We start from the raw sequence: 17,955 nt of genomic DNA, 5'->3' as shown, positions 1-17,955 counted from the left end.
GCTCCAATTAGAATTCGGATGGCCCAAGCCCATAGATTACACATATATTCTGGATCATTCAAGAAGTAACTATACCACCGACTTAAATGAGGAGGATACCAGAAATTATCATTGTAATATTTTATATTTAGAAGTCTCTAATGTATCATGTATTGTCTAGAAGATTCTTACCGCCATTTGAGTAGTATAAATAGATGGTGGCATACTGTCTGTAAGTGTGAGTAAGAGAATAAGAAATAAATAGTGTGATAAACTATTATACTCTCCATTTGTAACAAAAGATAGTTTAATACTTAACAGAGAGAAAAATGTAAAACAAATTATCAAAAAACTGGATGCATTCTTTAATTAATTGGTACCATATGGTGTGTTTGGATGAAGGCTTGGGTTAGTAAGAATAGTGAGCTAACCCAAATTTGAGATAGTGAGCTAATTCAACTTTTAGTTGAGTTAGTAGAATAGCATGCTAATTCACTAAAAATAAATAAATAATAGTTACTTTTTGCTAACCCAAACACATCCAAACATAAAATAGTAGTTCGGAATAGTAGCTAACTCGGGTTAGCACTATTCTTTGCCTCATCCAAACGCATAAAGGACAAAGATATGTCCTAAGATAACCTAATATTTTTGTTTAGTCTAGACCGACCGATTAAAATCTGCACGAATATTAAAGCACCTCGTGCATTTAACTCGGGCCAGATTGGTCCGAATTCGGATTGGACAGTCCGGATCTATACAGAAATATTCTGGTACATCATAGGACGGTCCAGCCCCATTGCATTGATCCTGTATTTACAACATTGCTAGTTCTCAGAACTCAGCATTGCTCAATGCCAGTGCCAAGAACTACTGGCATGAGCTCGTAGAAGTTCCACAGATCATATCCTACCAAATCCTGCGTGACCTCATCACCATCCAACAATCCATCACAAAAAAACCCGCGATCAGATCCACAACTGAACTCGTCAGAGACTCCATCCAGATTTGAACACAAATTAGAGAAGTTGTCAGACATGCCGGGGACAGCTTCATTTCCCATTGCTAGACCCATATTAGATGCAAATCCAAATTCCAAGCCCCTGAATGAGTTGGTGAACTCGTCAGACGGGTATGAATTCATATCTCCCATTGGAAACACCTTTTCTTCCACAGAGATGACCTCGGGGGAGTTATTTTTATGGGTCACCGGCCGAGGGGTGGGAATGACTGGTGGGGCTGGGTTGTCAGGAAAATTGATCTTGGCCTTCTTGCCGTGGATCCTACAAACACAATGGTGATATATTACAGATTTATTAATTATATGTTTATGATACTGCTCTACAATCACATACTGTACTGATAGTCTGATACCCTGTTGTAATTAACAAACAATTAATACTATACATGTGCAAATTTTTGTCTATATTAGAGCACCACAAAAAAATCTCCGTTTCATTTATTTATTTATTTGCACTTCCCTATTTGACTCTTGTTATTTCAGAGTTTCCATCTTAGATTCAAATCAAGGCATCGAGTGTAATAAAAGAGGCTCTTATGTCCCAATTAACACAAATCATTATACCAATCCTACTTCGGTGGTGAAAACATCTTCTTCTTCTTCTTTTTTTTCTCAGATATCTAACTCAGAAACTCATTCATTTCCAAATTATTTTCATCTAATTAATATTTATTTCGTAATCGATTCACACCTGATGGCCATTTCATCGTATGCACGAGCAGCTTCCTCGGCAGTGGAGAAGGTGCCGAGCCAGATGCGACAACCCTTTTGCGGGTTGCGGATTTCAGCAGCCCACTTTCCCCTAGGACGCTTGCGGACGCCCTTAAACTGGGTGAGCTTTTGTGGTGCCGAGCCAGCCTTCTTCTCAACAGCATTCCCATCTGTCAGAAAATAAACAGTTAGCAAGGTCAGAGGAGGTCATTTAATACTTTCATATTAAATGATGAATTTTGTGCCTGGTTCAATAAGACCGAGTTTCTAGTAGTAACATTAATAATTAATTAATTGAACTGAGAAATGTGAATGTGAATAATGTGAGACATCTAATCAACAAGTAATTTGATGTATTTTACACCTGAAAAACTTACAAGTGAGGTAAATTTTTATCACAGAACAGAATTTCCTCTGAAGATTTTAACTGTTGAAAAAGTTATAACTAAGATCAACCTCTAAAATTGAAATTAGCAGCATCACTGAAGAAAGGCTCGGGGTCGGTTTTCTCCACCATGTTATCGACCTCCTTGTCATAGATGAAGTCCTGGAAATCGGCATCAAAATCCCGACAGATATAGTCCGCCGTCAGCCACTGCAACTTTGTCGACGTCGGGTTAAAGTTGCCAATAATCGCACCTCCACACATAGTGGCTTAATTGGTTGTCCGCAACAGGTAGAGAAAGAACAGAAGCGGAATTTTTTTGCTAGGAATTGCTATCAGTAGGCAGTATTTGCTATTTGGACTGTAGAGAGTACAGAATACAGAGGCGAGATGAGCCCCTAGAGAAAGTCGGTACATATTTATATGCACGTCCTGACGTACGGTCATTTAAGCTGTGCCCCGCAACTCTAGTACGGAGAGAAAGAGAAAGACCACAACTCTAGTACGGAGAGAAAGAAAAAGAAGAGAAGAACGATTATTCTCTTACAGTGAAATCTATATTCTGATTTGGAGGATACAAAGTTCGTAAGTTTGCAAAGTGTATTTCTCTGCATTCTTTCCGCTATAGTACTCACGTTCCTTTCAGCAGGTAAACGGCGTGTCCTAACGGAAACGTATCCTCTGCGGAGTTTTTAATCTGGTCCGTTCGTTTTTGATCGGACAGATCAGATCAGATTTTATTCGAATTTTTTAAAAGAAAATTCTTAAAATTTGCGGAACTTTTAATCTGGTCTGTCCAATCCGAAACGAACGGACCAGATTAAAAGCTCCGCACGAAAAAAATCCGCAGATGATACGCTTCCGTGTCCTAACAATGATTGTGCAGATTTTCTCTTCTTTTCCTTTATCCTTTAATGAAATAGTTGTCCCCTTTTTTGGAGCACGGTTTTACCAGACTTGTAGAATCGGATCTGGACCGTTTGTTTATATCTGATATCAATTTTAAAGATCCTCGAATTATTTTATCTGAGCATATACTGAAAAAGAAAATATTTTATTAGAGATATATTTTAAGAAAACTAATTAAATGTGTCAAAGTTAGCGGGAGGTGTTAATTAATAAATTTACTCGTAAGCTAACATTGGACATTATAAATTCTTTTATTGTACATAGAAAAAAAAAAAAAAAAGCACAATTTCGTTGTGTTACGCTATTATGTATTTTTTTTTTCAATATTTCTATTTTGTTGTGAAAATAGGTAGGTTAAGTTATTGACATGTACGATTTTCTCTGTGTCTAGGGCTGCTCATGCTCATGAGTCGAGTTGAGTTCGAATTGAGAATAATTATCAAATATATAATGTTTAGTCATTTAAGAAATAGTGATTTTTTTTTCTTTTAGTTTCAAGCATCAATACAGTAGATTCTAGAAAAACAAATATAAAGTTTGGGGACGCAAAAATTATATATATATGGATTAGGGTTTTGCGTGAGTCCATCGAAGTTGATTCCGAACCGACTTGGGAGTAATTTGAATTCGACACATAATTAAATCAACCAAGTCAATAAACTCGAGTTAGTTTTGACTTGAATCAGTTTCAACTCAAGTTATTAACGATTTGAATCCTAATTGATTCTGAACTGAGTTTTGAGTCGTGAGCTTTTTGTACACTCCTATTTGTGCCTATGATCATGTATAGCGGTGCTTTTTTATTTTAATTTTTGAACTTCTATACTAAGAATATTAAAAATTAAAGCCATAAAAATAATGTATTTAAATTTTTGTATTAACCGCTAATACTAACAATGTTATAATTGAGACGTAATGCATGAATTTATATCCTTTAACATAACAGATCAGAATTTGAGTTTGAATCTGAAGCGTCTATTAACGGTTAGCATGAATCTTAAACTGTCCGTCTCATCCTTTTTATTAATTTCTACCAAGGATCTAAATAGCGTTTATAGCGGTATAGCGGGGAGACAAAAAAAAAAGCTTTAGCGAATAGCAGAGCTATAGCGAAAGCTATTATAAATAGCGTTTTTTTATTTCAAAAATTATATTTTATATTTCTACTAATAGTAAAAATATTTCATCAAGAAAAAAAATATCAAATTAATTAAGAAGGTCTAATATTCATATTGAACCAATACAAAGTTCAAATTGTCATTCAAAATATCTCTAATTCAAAAACTATCGATATATTTTATATTCAAAATATACCACTACCATATATTAATGCATGATACAAAATTTAATTGATATAGCGGTATAGCCCACACATGTTCCATTGTATTGATATAGCTTGATAAATTAAAAAAAAGCTCATCTGGACATTAAGGCCCATTAAAATTGCAAAATCATAACTCCGTGTAGCATAGCGGACCGCTATTACAGTTATAGCGGCCATAGCTTGATTAGAGCAGTTTTACCCCGTAGCTTAGCTTTCTAGGTCCAAAACCGCTATAGCTAGCTATTTAGAAGCTTTGATTTCTACAAAAATATAATTTCCTATGTGAGATCCGGATCATTACGATATTTTAGAACTTTTTTTTATAAACGATAATTAAAAATAATAATTTTATGAAACCAACGTGATTATTTGTTTTTTTTTACAAAAATCATAAAAACTGAAATGTCATTTCTGTCGGCAATTTTTTTTTTTTTTGGACTGAAAAAGCAACTTGGTCTGTATTGATTTCTCAGCTTTTCATATTAGTGGTCACAAAAAATAGATAAACATCTCTGGTCTGAAATGTCATTTCAGTCCCATATTAATTTTTTTTTCCATCCAAGACAACCTTATAAGCAAACTTTTGAAATAAAAAAATAAAAAATAAAAAAAGTTAATTCCGACTGAAATACTATTTCGGTCCAAACTAAAAAAAAATTGGACTGAATTCACATTTCGATCTATAGGTGTTACACCAATGACTACACATGTTTTTTCTGAAAACCTGTGAAATCAATATAGACCGAATTGTCATTTCAGTTAAAAAAAATAAAAAAATAACAAACCGAAATGATATTTCCGTTTTCATGGTTTTAAAAAAAATAATTACATTAGTTTCATAAAATCATTTTTTTAATTATGATTTATAAAAAAAAAAAATCGATACATTATATTTGGAATTTATTTTTGTGGGTCAATAACTCAATATGACATTTGGGTGATTGAGAGGTAGAGTATTAATTATACCCGAGTCAGGTATACCCTTCCCTGTCCGCCTGTGCCTGCTGTCCGGGGGTACTTGTGTCTGAGCCCGGGTATGGGTCGGGAAAACGAATATGCGAGTAGGGACAAAAACCGGACCGGACCCTGTTTTTTTGGCAAATATCCGACCCTACCCGGACCGTTCATACCCGTACCCGACCTTATCCGTAACCGACTTTACCCTACCCGGGTACCCGTCTACCCTTATCAGTACCCATACCCTTATACCCGACCCACTTTAATTCAAATTCAAATCCAAAATTTGATTTTTCTCCCCACCCGTTTAAAAAGAAGAAGAAAAAAACAGAAAAAACAGAAAAAAAAAAAAAAAAAATGGACCGGACCGGACCGTCCTGCCCCTCAAGGATACAACGGGCACAGGTATAGAACGAATAGAACACGGTTTTTAAAAAAAATACCCGAGATATCCGGTCTGAAATACCCGTCTACTCGTGATACCCATGCCTGACCAATACCCTTACCCCTTCTCAGATATACCCGGTGCGCCGGTGCCTTACCTGACTTTAATCCACTGTTGAGAGGTGAGACATGGGATAAGTTCAAGTGTTGATATTTTGGCGGATCCCATGCAAGTGGTGTGACTGAATACATTGCATCCTTAAACCGGATCATGACGATACATTGTATATGGAATCCAATTTTTTTTCCATTGAGATCGAGATGGGATAAGTCCAAGTGTTGATATATTCGTGGGTCCCATGTCACTGGTGTGACTGAATACATTGAATCATTTTACTTCATGGGAAATAATTCTGCTACGATTTCTTAGAATCGCACGAAACCTGCTTTTTCAAATCTAAATACTCATTTATTTAGAGATTTGCGCATAAAAATTAACTGTTTTTAAAATTCGTGCATTATAAAATATTAATGGTTAGATTTGAAAAAGAAGGTCCTACAATTCTTGTTAGAATCCTAGCAGATTTATTTCCTACTTCATGTGACTGCTACAAAAACATTTCATTGTCAGTTCAGATCCCAATCCGCAATAGATTCTGAAGTGATATATAACTTGTCGCCTCCTTAGAAAATATTAGTGTTCTAAATAGCGTGCTATAGCGTCGCTATAGTGGCGATATAGCGTTTTTGGACTCTAAACGCTACGCTATGGTATCAAAACGCGCTATATGAGCTACGGGCGCTATAACGGTAATAGCGGTCCGCTATAGCGCAAATAGCGCACTATGCAACATGAGTTTTTTTTTTTTTTTTTTCTTTTCAATTTATATGAGTTTTAAATAAAGGCTCAGATTGAATTTTAACCGTGATTTTTTTTTTTGCAATTGACGTATTAAACTTTATAATAAACTATTAATTATTAAATGAGAGATCCATCAAACGAAATCAAAAAAGGAAGCTACAGCGCGCTATGCAACAAGAGTTGTTTTTTTATTTATTTTCAATTTATATGGGTTTTAAATAAAGGCTCAGATTGAATATATTAAGATATTTCTTGAAGTAACAAAATGATACTTACTATATGGTAGTTTGAATATTTTGAATAGATTAAGATAATTAATTATGCCATGATATCTAGGTTATTTTGAAATTTAAATAGAAAAAAGATAGATTATGTCATGATGCTGAATATATTTTGAATAGAAAAAGATCGATATGATATTAGTATTATTATGGATATTTTGAGTCGCAATTTGGACTTTGTATTGGTTCAATATGAATATTATAATTTTTTAATCAATTTGATGTTATTTATTGTTCTATGAGACTTAGTTAATGTTGATATTTAGTACAAATATATGATATAATTTTTATAAAAATAAAAAAGCGCTATGTGGCATAGCTTTCGCTATAGCGACGCTATTCGCTATAGTTTTTTTTTTAGGCTTTCCGCTATGACGCGAGAAATGATATTTAGAACCTTGGAAAATATATACATATATACTATTGGTTCAAACCGATGACTTTCAGCTCCAACCATATCAATTAAAAATTGAAGACAGATGGAAATCGGTCGTTAAATAAGTAGCTTAATCAAACAATAACTACTGTTGGATTAACGATTTTCAAAGTGGTTGAATAAATAGTAAAAAAATTCCAAAAAAAATATAAAATTTGGTGTCCAAGAACATTTTAATATGGAGATCACATCTAACGGTTTGGATCGATCATTTGAACTTTAAAAATCGGAAAATGACTTGGATGCACGGGAGGCGTGGTGCAAACATTTTGATATTAGCCTCTCTCTCTCTCCCTCTATATATATATATTTCTAAAAAATACTGATTTTGAAAATTTTTAAAAAAATAGTAAAAAATTTCCAAAAAATATAAAATTTGGTCTCCAAGCACAATTTAATATGGATATCAACTTAAATGATTCAGATCGACGTTTTGAACTTTGAAACTAGAGATATGAGTGCAAATTAAATCACTCACTATAATTTGCAAAGCATGGTAGCCTTACTCATATATACCCATATGAATATATACTTGCAAATCAAATTCTACATGTTTTAGAACTTTTTTACTATTTTTTTAGATAGATAGAAAATCACTTGATTTGAAAATTCTGTACCATTCAGATCAAGTGATTTTCTACCGTTCAACAACTCTTTACTTTTTTATTTTAATTTTATATGAATTAATAGGTTGAAAAATCAATATCCATAATTTATTCATATCAGTATATTTTTATAGGCTCTTGATATTAATCAAAGTAAAAATTAAAATATCATAATTTTAGAGAAAATTATATCAAATTATTTTATTTTGATATATAAATTTAAGTTTTAAAAGTTTATTGAGGAAAGAATTATTTGAGACAGGAAAAAATTAAATTGAAGACAGAGAAAGAGCAGTACAGAGGCAACAGAACAGAACTACAGAAGGGACAGTGATCTCTCAGCAGTCCCAGGGATTCTGATATAACATTTTATATTTTAATTTCCTCTTGAAAATATAACTATAAATACTTTATTATAAGTAATTAATTTCATATTTTATATTTTAATTTCCTCTTGGGCCCACCTCCACCAGGTTCTGCTCCTTTTATTTTTTTTTAACAAAACCAGGTTCTGCTCCACACGCCTTTGCTTCCTCCGGCGCCGCATTAAACCAAACTGAGTTCTTCTGTCGCGAGAATATTTTTGATTTTCTGAAACGTGTTGGATTAAAAGAAGTTAATGACTTGTTTCACTGTTGTCTATTGTTAGTGCGTCTCAAAAAGAGGCAATGGGAGTATCCGAGGTGTTTAGTCTCCCGTTTGTCTAGGTTTTGTTTGGCTGTAATTTTGATGGACGAGTAATGATGCTCTTCTACAATTTTACAGAATTTTACAAGTTGCAATGCTTTCAAATCATCTTAAAATTTGCACTTTCTATATTTTTTTTATTACGTTTAATGATTTAATAAATACGATGAAGTGAACAATTTTTCTGTAGGGAATTAAGATTGCATGCTCTGATATATCTCAACATATGATCACAATTAGCTGAGGTTTTGAACTTTTAGTTTTTTTTTTAAAAAAAAAATTGGTAGAGACTACCAAGATGTTAATTTTGAATTTTTAGTTGCTCATTTAAATTTGCATACAAATTTGATGCCTTTTGAATTGTTAATAGAATTTGTGTATGAACTTTTGGTATTTGAGTAAGTATATAATATAGTTTGAAAAATGACAATCTAAATAATATAAAAGAGTTAATATTTATAATTACTTTTTAAATTAAATACGGAATAGTAAAAATTAGGAAAAAAGGTTAATTTGTTATTTCTATAAAATATTTAATTAGCGAAATATTTTTTAATTAATTCTATCCTCATTTATTGAAACATATCAATACTTTAAATCCATTGTTATTTCTCTAGAATGTAGAATAGTGGCCCTATTTTGAGTGCATCAATTAGATTATTATTGAGTTTATGTATTTTTTTTCTCTTCATACTGAATTTTTTTTATTTATTAAATGAGAATACAAGAATGGCTTGATTTTTTTTTTTCTATTTATACGAAGACTCTGTTATTTGGAGAGTTGAATGCCCAACACAAAAGACTTTTATATTTTTATATCATTTTTTACAGAAATACATTAGATTATTTATTATCTAATTAATTCATATGTTCAAAACAAAAGGCTGAGGAAACAAATTAAAATTGTGCAAACGATAAACCAGACATGAATTGAACAAATTAAAAATAATATGTAACTTCAAATAAAATAAATTGATGAATTTTGTTGCAAATAGTAAAAAGATTGTCTATGTGAAAAAGGCAATTTTATCTACAAAATTTAGATATCAAAATCAAGCCTCACATCATAAATTTAGATATGCAATTTTATTATAATATAATTTAATTGTTGTTCTCAAAATAGCACCCTCCTCTTAGAGTGTTTGGATCATAAATTTAATTTCTATTAAGGTGATAATTATGATCATTTGATTTTAATTATACAACTTTAATTTGAGTACCGATCGACAATCATTATCACAATTTAGCTCTGTTTCTAGGGAGAAAATTCATTAGTTCAAATGAAAATGTGAAATATACCCTCCTAATTGCAATAACCTGTTATACATTACAATTCTCTTTCTAGCCAACCAAAATTATCGAAACACATCAATTGTATGAATATGAATCAGAAATGTAATTAATTTGCATGCAAGTAGCAGAGAAAGTTATTATGTGAACATAGATCATTATTTTTATATGTATATATCTAAATATTGAAGTTTAATTCAATAACTCTAAAAAATCTATGATATTTTAAAACATAATTTTACGACTCCTGAGTAGCAACACATCATAAGATATAAGAAAAAAAATCCATAAAAACTAATATATTTAGTGGATATTTATTTAAACAAACGAAACATAATATTAACACATAAAAATAAATGTAAGTATCAACATACATGAAACAATATCATCAATTTGATAAATTCAATATTTAAGTTAATATAATAATATATTATGTTGATTGTAGAAATTATTGGAAAAAAATCTAGATAGAATTTAGTTATATATTATTGAACTTATGTGAATGTAATATATAATTTCAATTCAAAAACATTGGAAAAATATGATAATTTATTTTATAATTTAATTAATTACTTTTTCATATTATTATTCTCAAATTATTTTTTGCACTCTAGATTTGAGTGAAACATAATTTTTTTATAATTTTGCATTATTATGATATTATTTGGCAGGAGCATTATTAATGCATAGAGTCTTTTGCATTCAAAGCAAAAAAAATATATATAATTTTTCATAAAAAAAATTTCAATTTTTGCTACAAAAATGGCAAAGTCTTTGTTAAAATATCAAATTTGATTAAGAAAAGTAAGAATAAAATTTTGAGTTTTGTACTCTATTTCGTAGGCATTAATATTGTTAACATTATTCATATATATATTCTTAGTTTTCAGTTAGTTTAAAGCAAGAACAATGTTATAATTAAATATATTTTCAAAATTTGTTGCATTGTGTATTGAATTGATTTATGTCGATTATCTAAACTGAGCCATTTTTCATTTTTAGAAAAACCTATATATAGATATGTTATGAATATAATGGATGGTCCATTCATTTTGTAACTCTCATATTAATCCTCATCCACTTCTCCACTACCCCACTACTATTGAAATTCATATCCACTACCATTTGAAATTTATTTTCTTATTGATTATTGTAATGGTTTTTCATTTACAATTTGTAGCCTATAAATAGAGGCATTGTAATTGTATTGTATACATGAGAAATATATGAATAAGAGATAGTCATTCTTTACATTCTCTCTATCTTGTTTATGTTTGTTTATCTTTACTTTATAACACATTATCAGCACGATAGTTCTACTAGTTGAAGATTGAAGGTAATTTTTTTTAATATGTTAATTATGTTACTTTTATATTATATTATGATAATGTTCTGTTTTATGTTATCTTTTTACATTATGTTAATGAAATGGTCCGATGCCATTTGAGTATATCTTATGTTAATTAAATGGTCTAAAGCCATCTGAATATAAATTATGTTAATGAAATGTTCCAAAACCATATTAATAACGTAATGGCCCGAAGCCATATGTTAAAAGAAAAAAAATCCTCAATTTTATCAATTGGTCCGAAATTATTTTAGTAATTTATAAATTGATCCGAAGGTCAATTTTAAAATTCAATTATTAAAGCCATGTGATCATAAGTTTTGTCAATTGTGAAGGATGTGTATTTTGAAAGTTATCTTTTAATAATAATTTATGTGTTGTTCATGATTTTATTACGAATATTATTATTCTTGTTCCTTGAGATTTATATGTTATATCTTTGGAAGTATTCAAGAAGATGTTATTGGTCTTGAATCATAGAACTCCTAAGATGAGAAACATTTAATCACTAAATAAGTTCACAATCGTGGTAATTAAGGAGGAACATTAATTACCGAGGAAGATTGTCATGTAGATTAAAGTACATTGAATTTCTATAAATGTTGATAAATGATTATCATTTAATTACATGAATATATAAAATATGTATTTTATATATTGAACATGACCTAAATGAATGGAACATTATTTTTTCTTCTAATAATTAAAACTTCTTGTAGAAGATTTCAAGATATATAATTTGTTCAATATTTTTTTCTAAAGGAAATTTTAAGAAAATTTATAAAATGTGAAAATTTTACATGATAATTCATATTATTACTTTTTCAATAATATAGTCAGACTTCTAGAAATATGTTGAGTATAATTTTTGTTTTCTTATAGTTGAACAAAATAATAATTCCACCAAAAGTGGAAAAATAATATGATAGTTATTTATGGACAAATTCTTAGATTTGGACGTGATAATAAAGAAAAGACGCATCATTTTATCAGAAGTGGAAAAATAATGAACAAAAAGAATTACCACTAGACGTGAAAAATAATGAACAAAAAGAATGAGAAAAGTGACATAATAGCAAACAAGAGAATTCATGCTATCATTATGGTGGTAAAGCTCATTGGTCACGTACCCGTCGTACGTTAATGTACCTGTCGTATGCCAAAATATATTGTTGACATATATATATCAAGCATCACTAAAAATTAGAAGTAATTATTTTTAAAGTAGATTAATCTTTATTATTGTTGAAGTGATATTTATTGCATTTTTTTAAGGCCAATACAAATTTAAAGATATTGTTTTTATTGTTGAAAAGTTATTTATTTATTTTTCTCATTGAAGAATGAATATTTATTTGGTCAACAATGATATTAATAATGAAGATATATGTCTCGCTAACAGTGCAACAACTCATATCATCCTCAAAGATAAAAAAAATATTTCCCTTATTTAGTAATGTAAGAAGCCAATGTTGGCACTATTGTCAGTAGTACAAAATTGATTGAAGGCTCCGGAAGAGCAACCTTCTTGTTACATGGAGGAGCACAAATTTATATTAATGATGCATTATATTCTTCTAAGTCTCAAAACTCAAAATAATTTATTAAGTTTTAAGGATATCCACCAAAATGGATATCATATTGAGACAACTAATGAAGAATATATTGAATATCTTTATATTACTAGCTTAATATTAGATAAAAAATGCATATTGGAAAAATTATCTATGTTTTTCTCCGGCTTGTACTATACATATATTAGTACAATTGAAGTACATGTTATTGTAAACCAGAAGTTTACAAATAATAATATGTTTATAGTGTGGCATGACCAGTTGGGCCATCCTGGATCAATTAATAATAATGCGAAAAATAATAGAGAATTAATGTGGACATTCATTAAAGAACCAGAAGATTTTTCAATCTAATGAATTGTCATGTGCTACGTGTTCTCAAGAAAGTTGATTATTCGACTATCACCAGCGAAATACAAAATGAATCTCTTATATTTTTAGAACGTATACATGATGATATTTGTGGACCAATACACCCATTATATGGACCATTTAGATATTTTATAGTTTTAATTGATGCATCAATAAGATGGTCACATGTAAGTTTATTATCAACTTGCAACCTAGCGTTTGCGAGATTACTTGCTCAATTAATCCGATTAAGAGCACATTTTTCTGATTATCCAATTAAGAAAATACGTTTAGACAATGCTGATGAATTTACTTTTCAGATATTCAATGATTATTATATGTTTATTGGAATTGATGTTGAACATCCTGTAGCTCATGTTCATACACACAAATGGACTTGCAGAGTCATTCATAAAGATATTACAATTAATTGCAAGACCATTACTTATGAAATAAAAACCTCCAATATCTTGTTGGAGACATGCTATTTTGCAGGCTGCAGCACTAATTCATATTAGGCCAACTAGCTATAATAAAACTTCCCCTTTACAATTAGTTTTTGATCACATACCTAATATTGCCAATAATTCATATTAGACAATTACCTAATGTTTTTCCTGTCAGAAGGGAACTCTTCTTTTCACTTTGTCCAATTGGAGTTTTGTTGTAAGAGGTAAATATTGCCAAATAGGAGAATTAGAAATATATATTCTGGATAAATAACAAATTGGAGTGCACTCAAAACAACTGTACCAACTATATAACTAGTGATGGTGCTACAATAATACAATTTTCTTTTCTTTTTACCTTTATTTCTTCACTCTCCATTATTTTCTATTCAAGACTTTAGCTCGTAAATATAGTATGCTTTTAGTTTCAACTAAATTGATTTTAACAATTGTTTTAAGACAACAACAAATTACTCTTTTGTATCTTAAAATGCATATATAACTCAATTATTAGACAATTATTCGTTTCGTATCCATATTTGAATCAGTATCTGTTTAAGGTGGATCTAGTTTTAAATTTTAATATCCGTTTACTATCCGTATCCGTATCTGCTCATTAAAAGACGGATACGGATATGGTATTAACATTATCCGCTCCGAATCCGTTCTGTTTAAACCCCTAATTTTTAAGCTTTGATTTGTTGAATTATTTCTTAATCCCGAATTTATTACTATGGTCATATAAGAAGTATCATAAACAAAATAGAACATCTTATACTTGCTGATAGACTGATAATTACTACTAGCTAGAAGTGATATTTTCTGATTTTGGCGCACATAAAAATTATGAAATGAAATAAAAATGTAAAACCAAATTATAAAAAACTAGATGCATTCTTTAATTAATTGGTATCATTATAGAAGCAGGGACATAATTATTTGGATAATAACTCGAAAAGGACAGAGATATGTCCTAAGATAACCTAATATTTTTGTTTAGTCCAGACCGACCGATTAAAATCTGCACGAATATTAAAGCACCTCGTGCATTCAACTCGGGGCAGATTGGCCCGAATTCTGATTGGACGGTCTGGGTATATACAGAAATATTCTGGTACATCATAGGACTGTCCAGCCCCATTGCACTGATCCGGTATTTACAACATCGCTAGTTCTCAGAACTCAGCATCCCTGAATACCAGTGCCAAGAACCACTGGCATGAGCTCGTAGAAGTTCCACAGATCATTTCCTACCAAATCCTGCGGGACCTGATCACCATCCAACAACCCATCACAAAAAAACCCGCGATCAGATCCACAACTGAACTCGTCAGAGACTCCATCATGATATGAACAGAAATTAGACAAGTTGTCAGACATGGCGGGGACAGATTCATTTCCCATTGCTGGAGCCATATTAGATGCAAATCCAAATTCCAAGCCCCTGAATGAGTTGGTGAACTCGTCAGAGGGGTATGAATTCATATCTCCCGTTGGAAACACCTTTTCTTCCACATAGACGACCTCGGGGGAGTTATTTTTATGGGTCACTGGCCGAGGGGTGGGGCATGCCTTGGGATACTGAGGTGAGGTGGAAATGACTGGTGGGGCTGGGTTGTAAGGAAAATTGACCTTGGCCTTCTTGCCGTGGATCCTACAAACACAATGGTGATATATTATAGATTTATTATATGTTTCTGGTACTGCTCTACTATCGCATACTGTACTGACAGTCTGATACCCTGTTGTAATTAACAAACAATTAGTACCATACATGTGCAAATTTTTGTCTATATTGTGTCTTCTGTCTTCTCCATTCTTACCATAAAGATTATCAATACTTGAGCACCACAAATTTGCACTTCCCTATTTTACTCTTGTTATTTCAGAGCTTCCATCTTAGATTCAAATCAAGGCATAGAAGGCTTTTTTTTTTTTTTGTTGTCAAAGCTACTTTCTTCTCTCAGAAAACTCATTCATTTCCAAATTATTTTCTTTAAAAAAATATTTCGTAATGTATTTTCTTCTAATTAATATATATTTCGTAAACTATTCACACCTGATGGCCATTTCATCGTATGCACGAGCAGCTTTCTCAGCAGTGGAGAAGGTGCCGAGCCAGATGCGAGAACCCTTTCGCGGGTCACGGATTTCAGCAGCCCACTTTCCCCTAGGACGCTTGCGGATGCCCCTAAATTGGGTGACCTTTTGTGGTGCCGAGCCAGCCTTCTTCTCAACAGCATTCCCATCTGTCAGAAAAAAAACAGTTAGCAAGGTCAGAGGAGGTGAGATTAGGTGACATGTAGTTTAGCTTTTTTTTTTAGTTATACTTTAATATTAAATGATGAATTTTGTGCCTGGTTCAATAAGACCGAGTTATATTAGTATGTCACATTATATATGATATTAGAAAGAACTATGAACAACATTTATTCTTTTTTCTTCTGGTGCATTCTATAGCTCTAATCTGCAGTTGGCTTATAGCTGGACAATTTAGATAAAAGTTAGAACTTAGATCAACCTCTAAAATTGAAATTAGCAGCAGCAAACAAGCAAGGCTCGGGGTCGGTTTTCTCCACCGTGTTATCGACCTCCTGGAAATGTGTGTCGTCTTGTATGCTGACCCGTGTTTTCTTTACCGTCCTTGTATCCCGACAGATATAGTCCGCCGTCAGCCACTGCGACTTTGTCGACATCGGGTTGTTGTTGCCAGACATAGTGGCTTAATTGGTTGTCTGCAACAGGAAGAGAAAGAACAAAAGCGGAATTTTTGCTAGGAATTGTTATCTGGTAGGCAGTATTTGGTACAGAGGCGAGCTGAGACAGAGAAAGTCGAACCATATTTATAAGCCAGAGAAATTAAAGCACGTCCGGACGTACGGTCATTTATATCTGATATCAATTTTAAAGATACTCATAATCTTCTTCTTGTTTTAAATAGATAGAATATTTCTATTATATTTAAATTTTAAGATACTTGATCTAATTTTTTAAATATTTTATATTTTTTTTAAAAGGACAAAATGGAAAAGCTGATTTGAATAGGTAGAATTCTACCAATTAAAACTTTTTTTTACTTTTAGAATCGGTAAAAGTCCTACTATCTTTCTATTACTAAAAAAATAATATAATCTTTCTATTTTTTTCTCATCATTTTTATTAATTTCTACGGAAATATAATTTCCTAAATGAGATCCGGATCATTACGATATATTAGAATTTTTTTTATAAACCATAACTAAAAATAATAATTTTATGAAACCAACATGATTATTACTTTTTTTTTTTACAAAAATCATAAGAACTGAAATATCATTTTGGTCCGTTATTTTTTTTTTGGACCGAAATAGCAATTTGATCCATATTTGATTTCATAGCTTTTCATACTAGTGGCCACAGAAAATCGATAAACGTCTCGGACTGAAATGTCATTTTAGTCCCGTATTAATTTTTTTTCCATCCGAGACAACCTTATAAGCAAACTTTAAAAAAAAAGAAAAAAAAAAGTTTATTTGGACCGAAATGATATTTCAGTCCCAATAAAAAAAAAATGGACCGAAATCGCATTTTGATCCATGGGTGTTACACCAATGACTATATATGTTTTTCTGAAAATATGTAAAACTAATACAGACTAAAATGTCATTTCAGTTTCAAAAAAAAAAAAAAACTAATGAACTGAAATATCTAATAGTTTTTGCAAACAAAAAGAAATTAATTATGTTAGTTTCATAAAATTATTATTCTTAATTATGATTTATAAAAAAATACAATTTGATACATTGTATTTGGAATTTATTTTTGTGGGTCCTATGTGTGTCCAAGCGTTGATATTTTCGTGGGTCTATATGAGATCCGGGTAATTAAGACATGGGATAAGTTCCAAGTGTTAGATATTTTCGTGGGTCCATGTCAGTGGTGTGACTGAATACATTGCATTCTTTTACTGCTTCATTACCAGGGGCGCACACATAATTTCTATCAAAGAGGAGTAAAAATCAGAATCAAATAGCTTATAGGGTTCAAACTTATTAACTATCAGATACTAGATAAAAAAACAATCAACATCATAAAAACAATATAAATAACATACTCTTACATGATAAAAATAACAAAATAATATCATTTTATATATTAAAAAATAACAAAATTGTTCTTGACTCATAAATTTTTATAAAATTTATATAAAAATAATATAATTTTTCATTAACAATACTTTTGAACTGGTCTGACGAGATTTTCAATTTCAGAGAAGGACAAAAGAATTTTTAGAAAGAGACGAAGTGATATCAAACTCATATTTTTCTACTAAATTTTAAAATTCAGAAAGAGACGGTTGCCTCCTGTCCCTGATCATTACGATACATTGTATATGAAATCCATTTTCTTTTCCATCGAGATG

General features: G+C 31.0%; 2 protein-coding genes across 3 annotated transcripts; both read right to left on the bottom strand.

The window, feature by feature from the left end:
• Positions 1 to 711: 711 nt before the first annotated feature.
• On the bottom strand, positions 712 to 16,380 carry LOC144545436 (ethylene-responsive transcription factor RAP2-2-like). 2 transcript variants are annotated; one of them, XM_078294012.1, is made up of 4 exons: positions 16,298 to 16,380; positions 2,168 to 2,387; positions 1,692 to 1,881; positions 712 to 1,262 (listed from the first exon to the last, which is right to left on the bottom strand). In XM_078294012.1, the coding sequence occupies exons 2-4, from the start codon at positions 2,358 to 2,360 to the stop codon at positions 821 to 823; spliced, it is 825 nt and encodes a 274-aa protein (XP_078150138.1). In that variant the 5' UTR covers positions 2,361 to 2,387; positions 16,298 to 16,380; the 3' UTR covers positions 712 to 820. The 2 variants fall into 2 exon arrangements, with proteins under 2 accessions (XP_078150138.1, XP_078150137.1); XM_078294011.1 differs by lacking the exon at positions 16,298 to 16,380 and having other exon boundaries at positions 2,168 to 2,409.
• Positions 14,602 to 16,367, bottom strand: LOC144545435 (ethylene-responsive transcription factor RAP2-12-like). The gene is made up of 3 exons (XM_078294010.1): positions 16,075 to 16,367; positions 15,613 to 15,802; positions 14,602 to 15,207 (listed from the first exon to the last, which is right to left on the bottom strand). The coding sequence occupies exons 1-3, from the start codon at positions 16,268 to 16,270 to the stop codon at positions 14,736 to 14,738; spliced, it is 858 nt and encodes a 285-aa protein (XP_078150136.1). The 5' UTR covers positions 16,271 to 16,367; the 3' UTR covers positions 14,602 to 14,735.
• Positions 16,381 to 17,955: the final 1,575 nt, after the last annotated feature.

This window comes from Carex rostrata, chromosome 28 (assembly GCF_964058835.1).
Source record: "Carex rostrata chromosome 28, lpCarRost1.2, whole genome shotgun sequence".
In the NCBI taxonomy this organism is placed as follows: Eukaryota; Viridiplantae; Streptophyta; class Magnoliopsida; order Poales; family Cyperaceae; genus Carex; species Carex rostrata.
This window is presented reverse-complemented; position numbering and strand designations above follow the sequence as displayed.

Bases quoted from the DNA above. Each gene is read 5' to 3' on its own strand.
- LOC144545436 (XM_078294012.1), bottom strand. From the start codon at position 2,360: ATGTGTGGAGGTGCGATTATTGGCAACTTTAACCCGACGTCGACAAAG. The intron at 1,882-2,167 runs GTTGATCTTAGT...ATTTTCTGACAG, and splicing joins TGCTAATTTCAATTTTAGAG to ATGGGAATGCTGTTGAGAAG. The intron at 1,263-1,691 runs GTGTGAATCGAT...TTGTGTTTGTAG, and splicing joins TACGATGAAATGGCCATCAG to GATCCACGGCAAGAAGGCCA.
- LOC144545435 (XM_078294010.1), bottom strand. From the start codon at position 16,270: ATGTCTGGCAACAACAACCCGATGTCGACAAAGTCGCAGTGGCTGACG. The intron at 15,803-16,074 runs GTTGATCTAAGT...TTTTTCTGACAG, and splicing joins TGCTAATTTCAATTTTAGAG to ATGGGAATGCTGTTGAGAAG. The intron at 15,208-15,612 runs GTGTGAATAGTT...TTGTGTTTGTAG, and splicing joins TACGATGAAATGGCCATCAG to GATCCACGGCAAGAAGGCCA.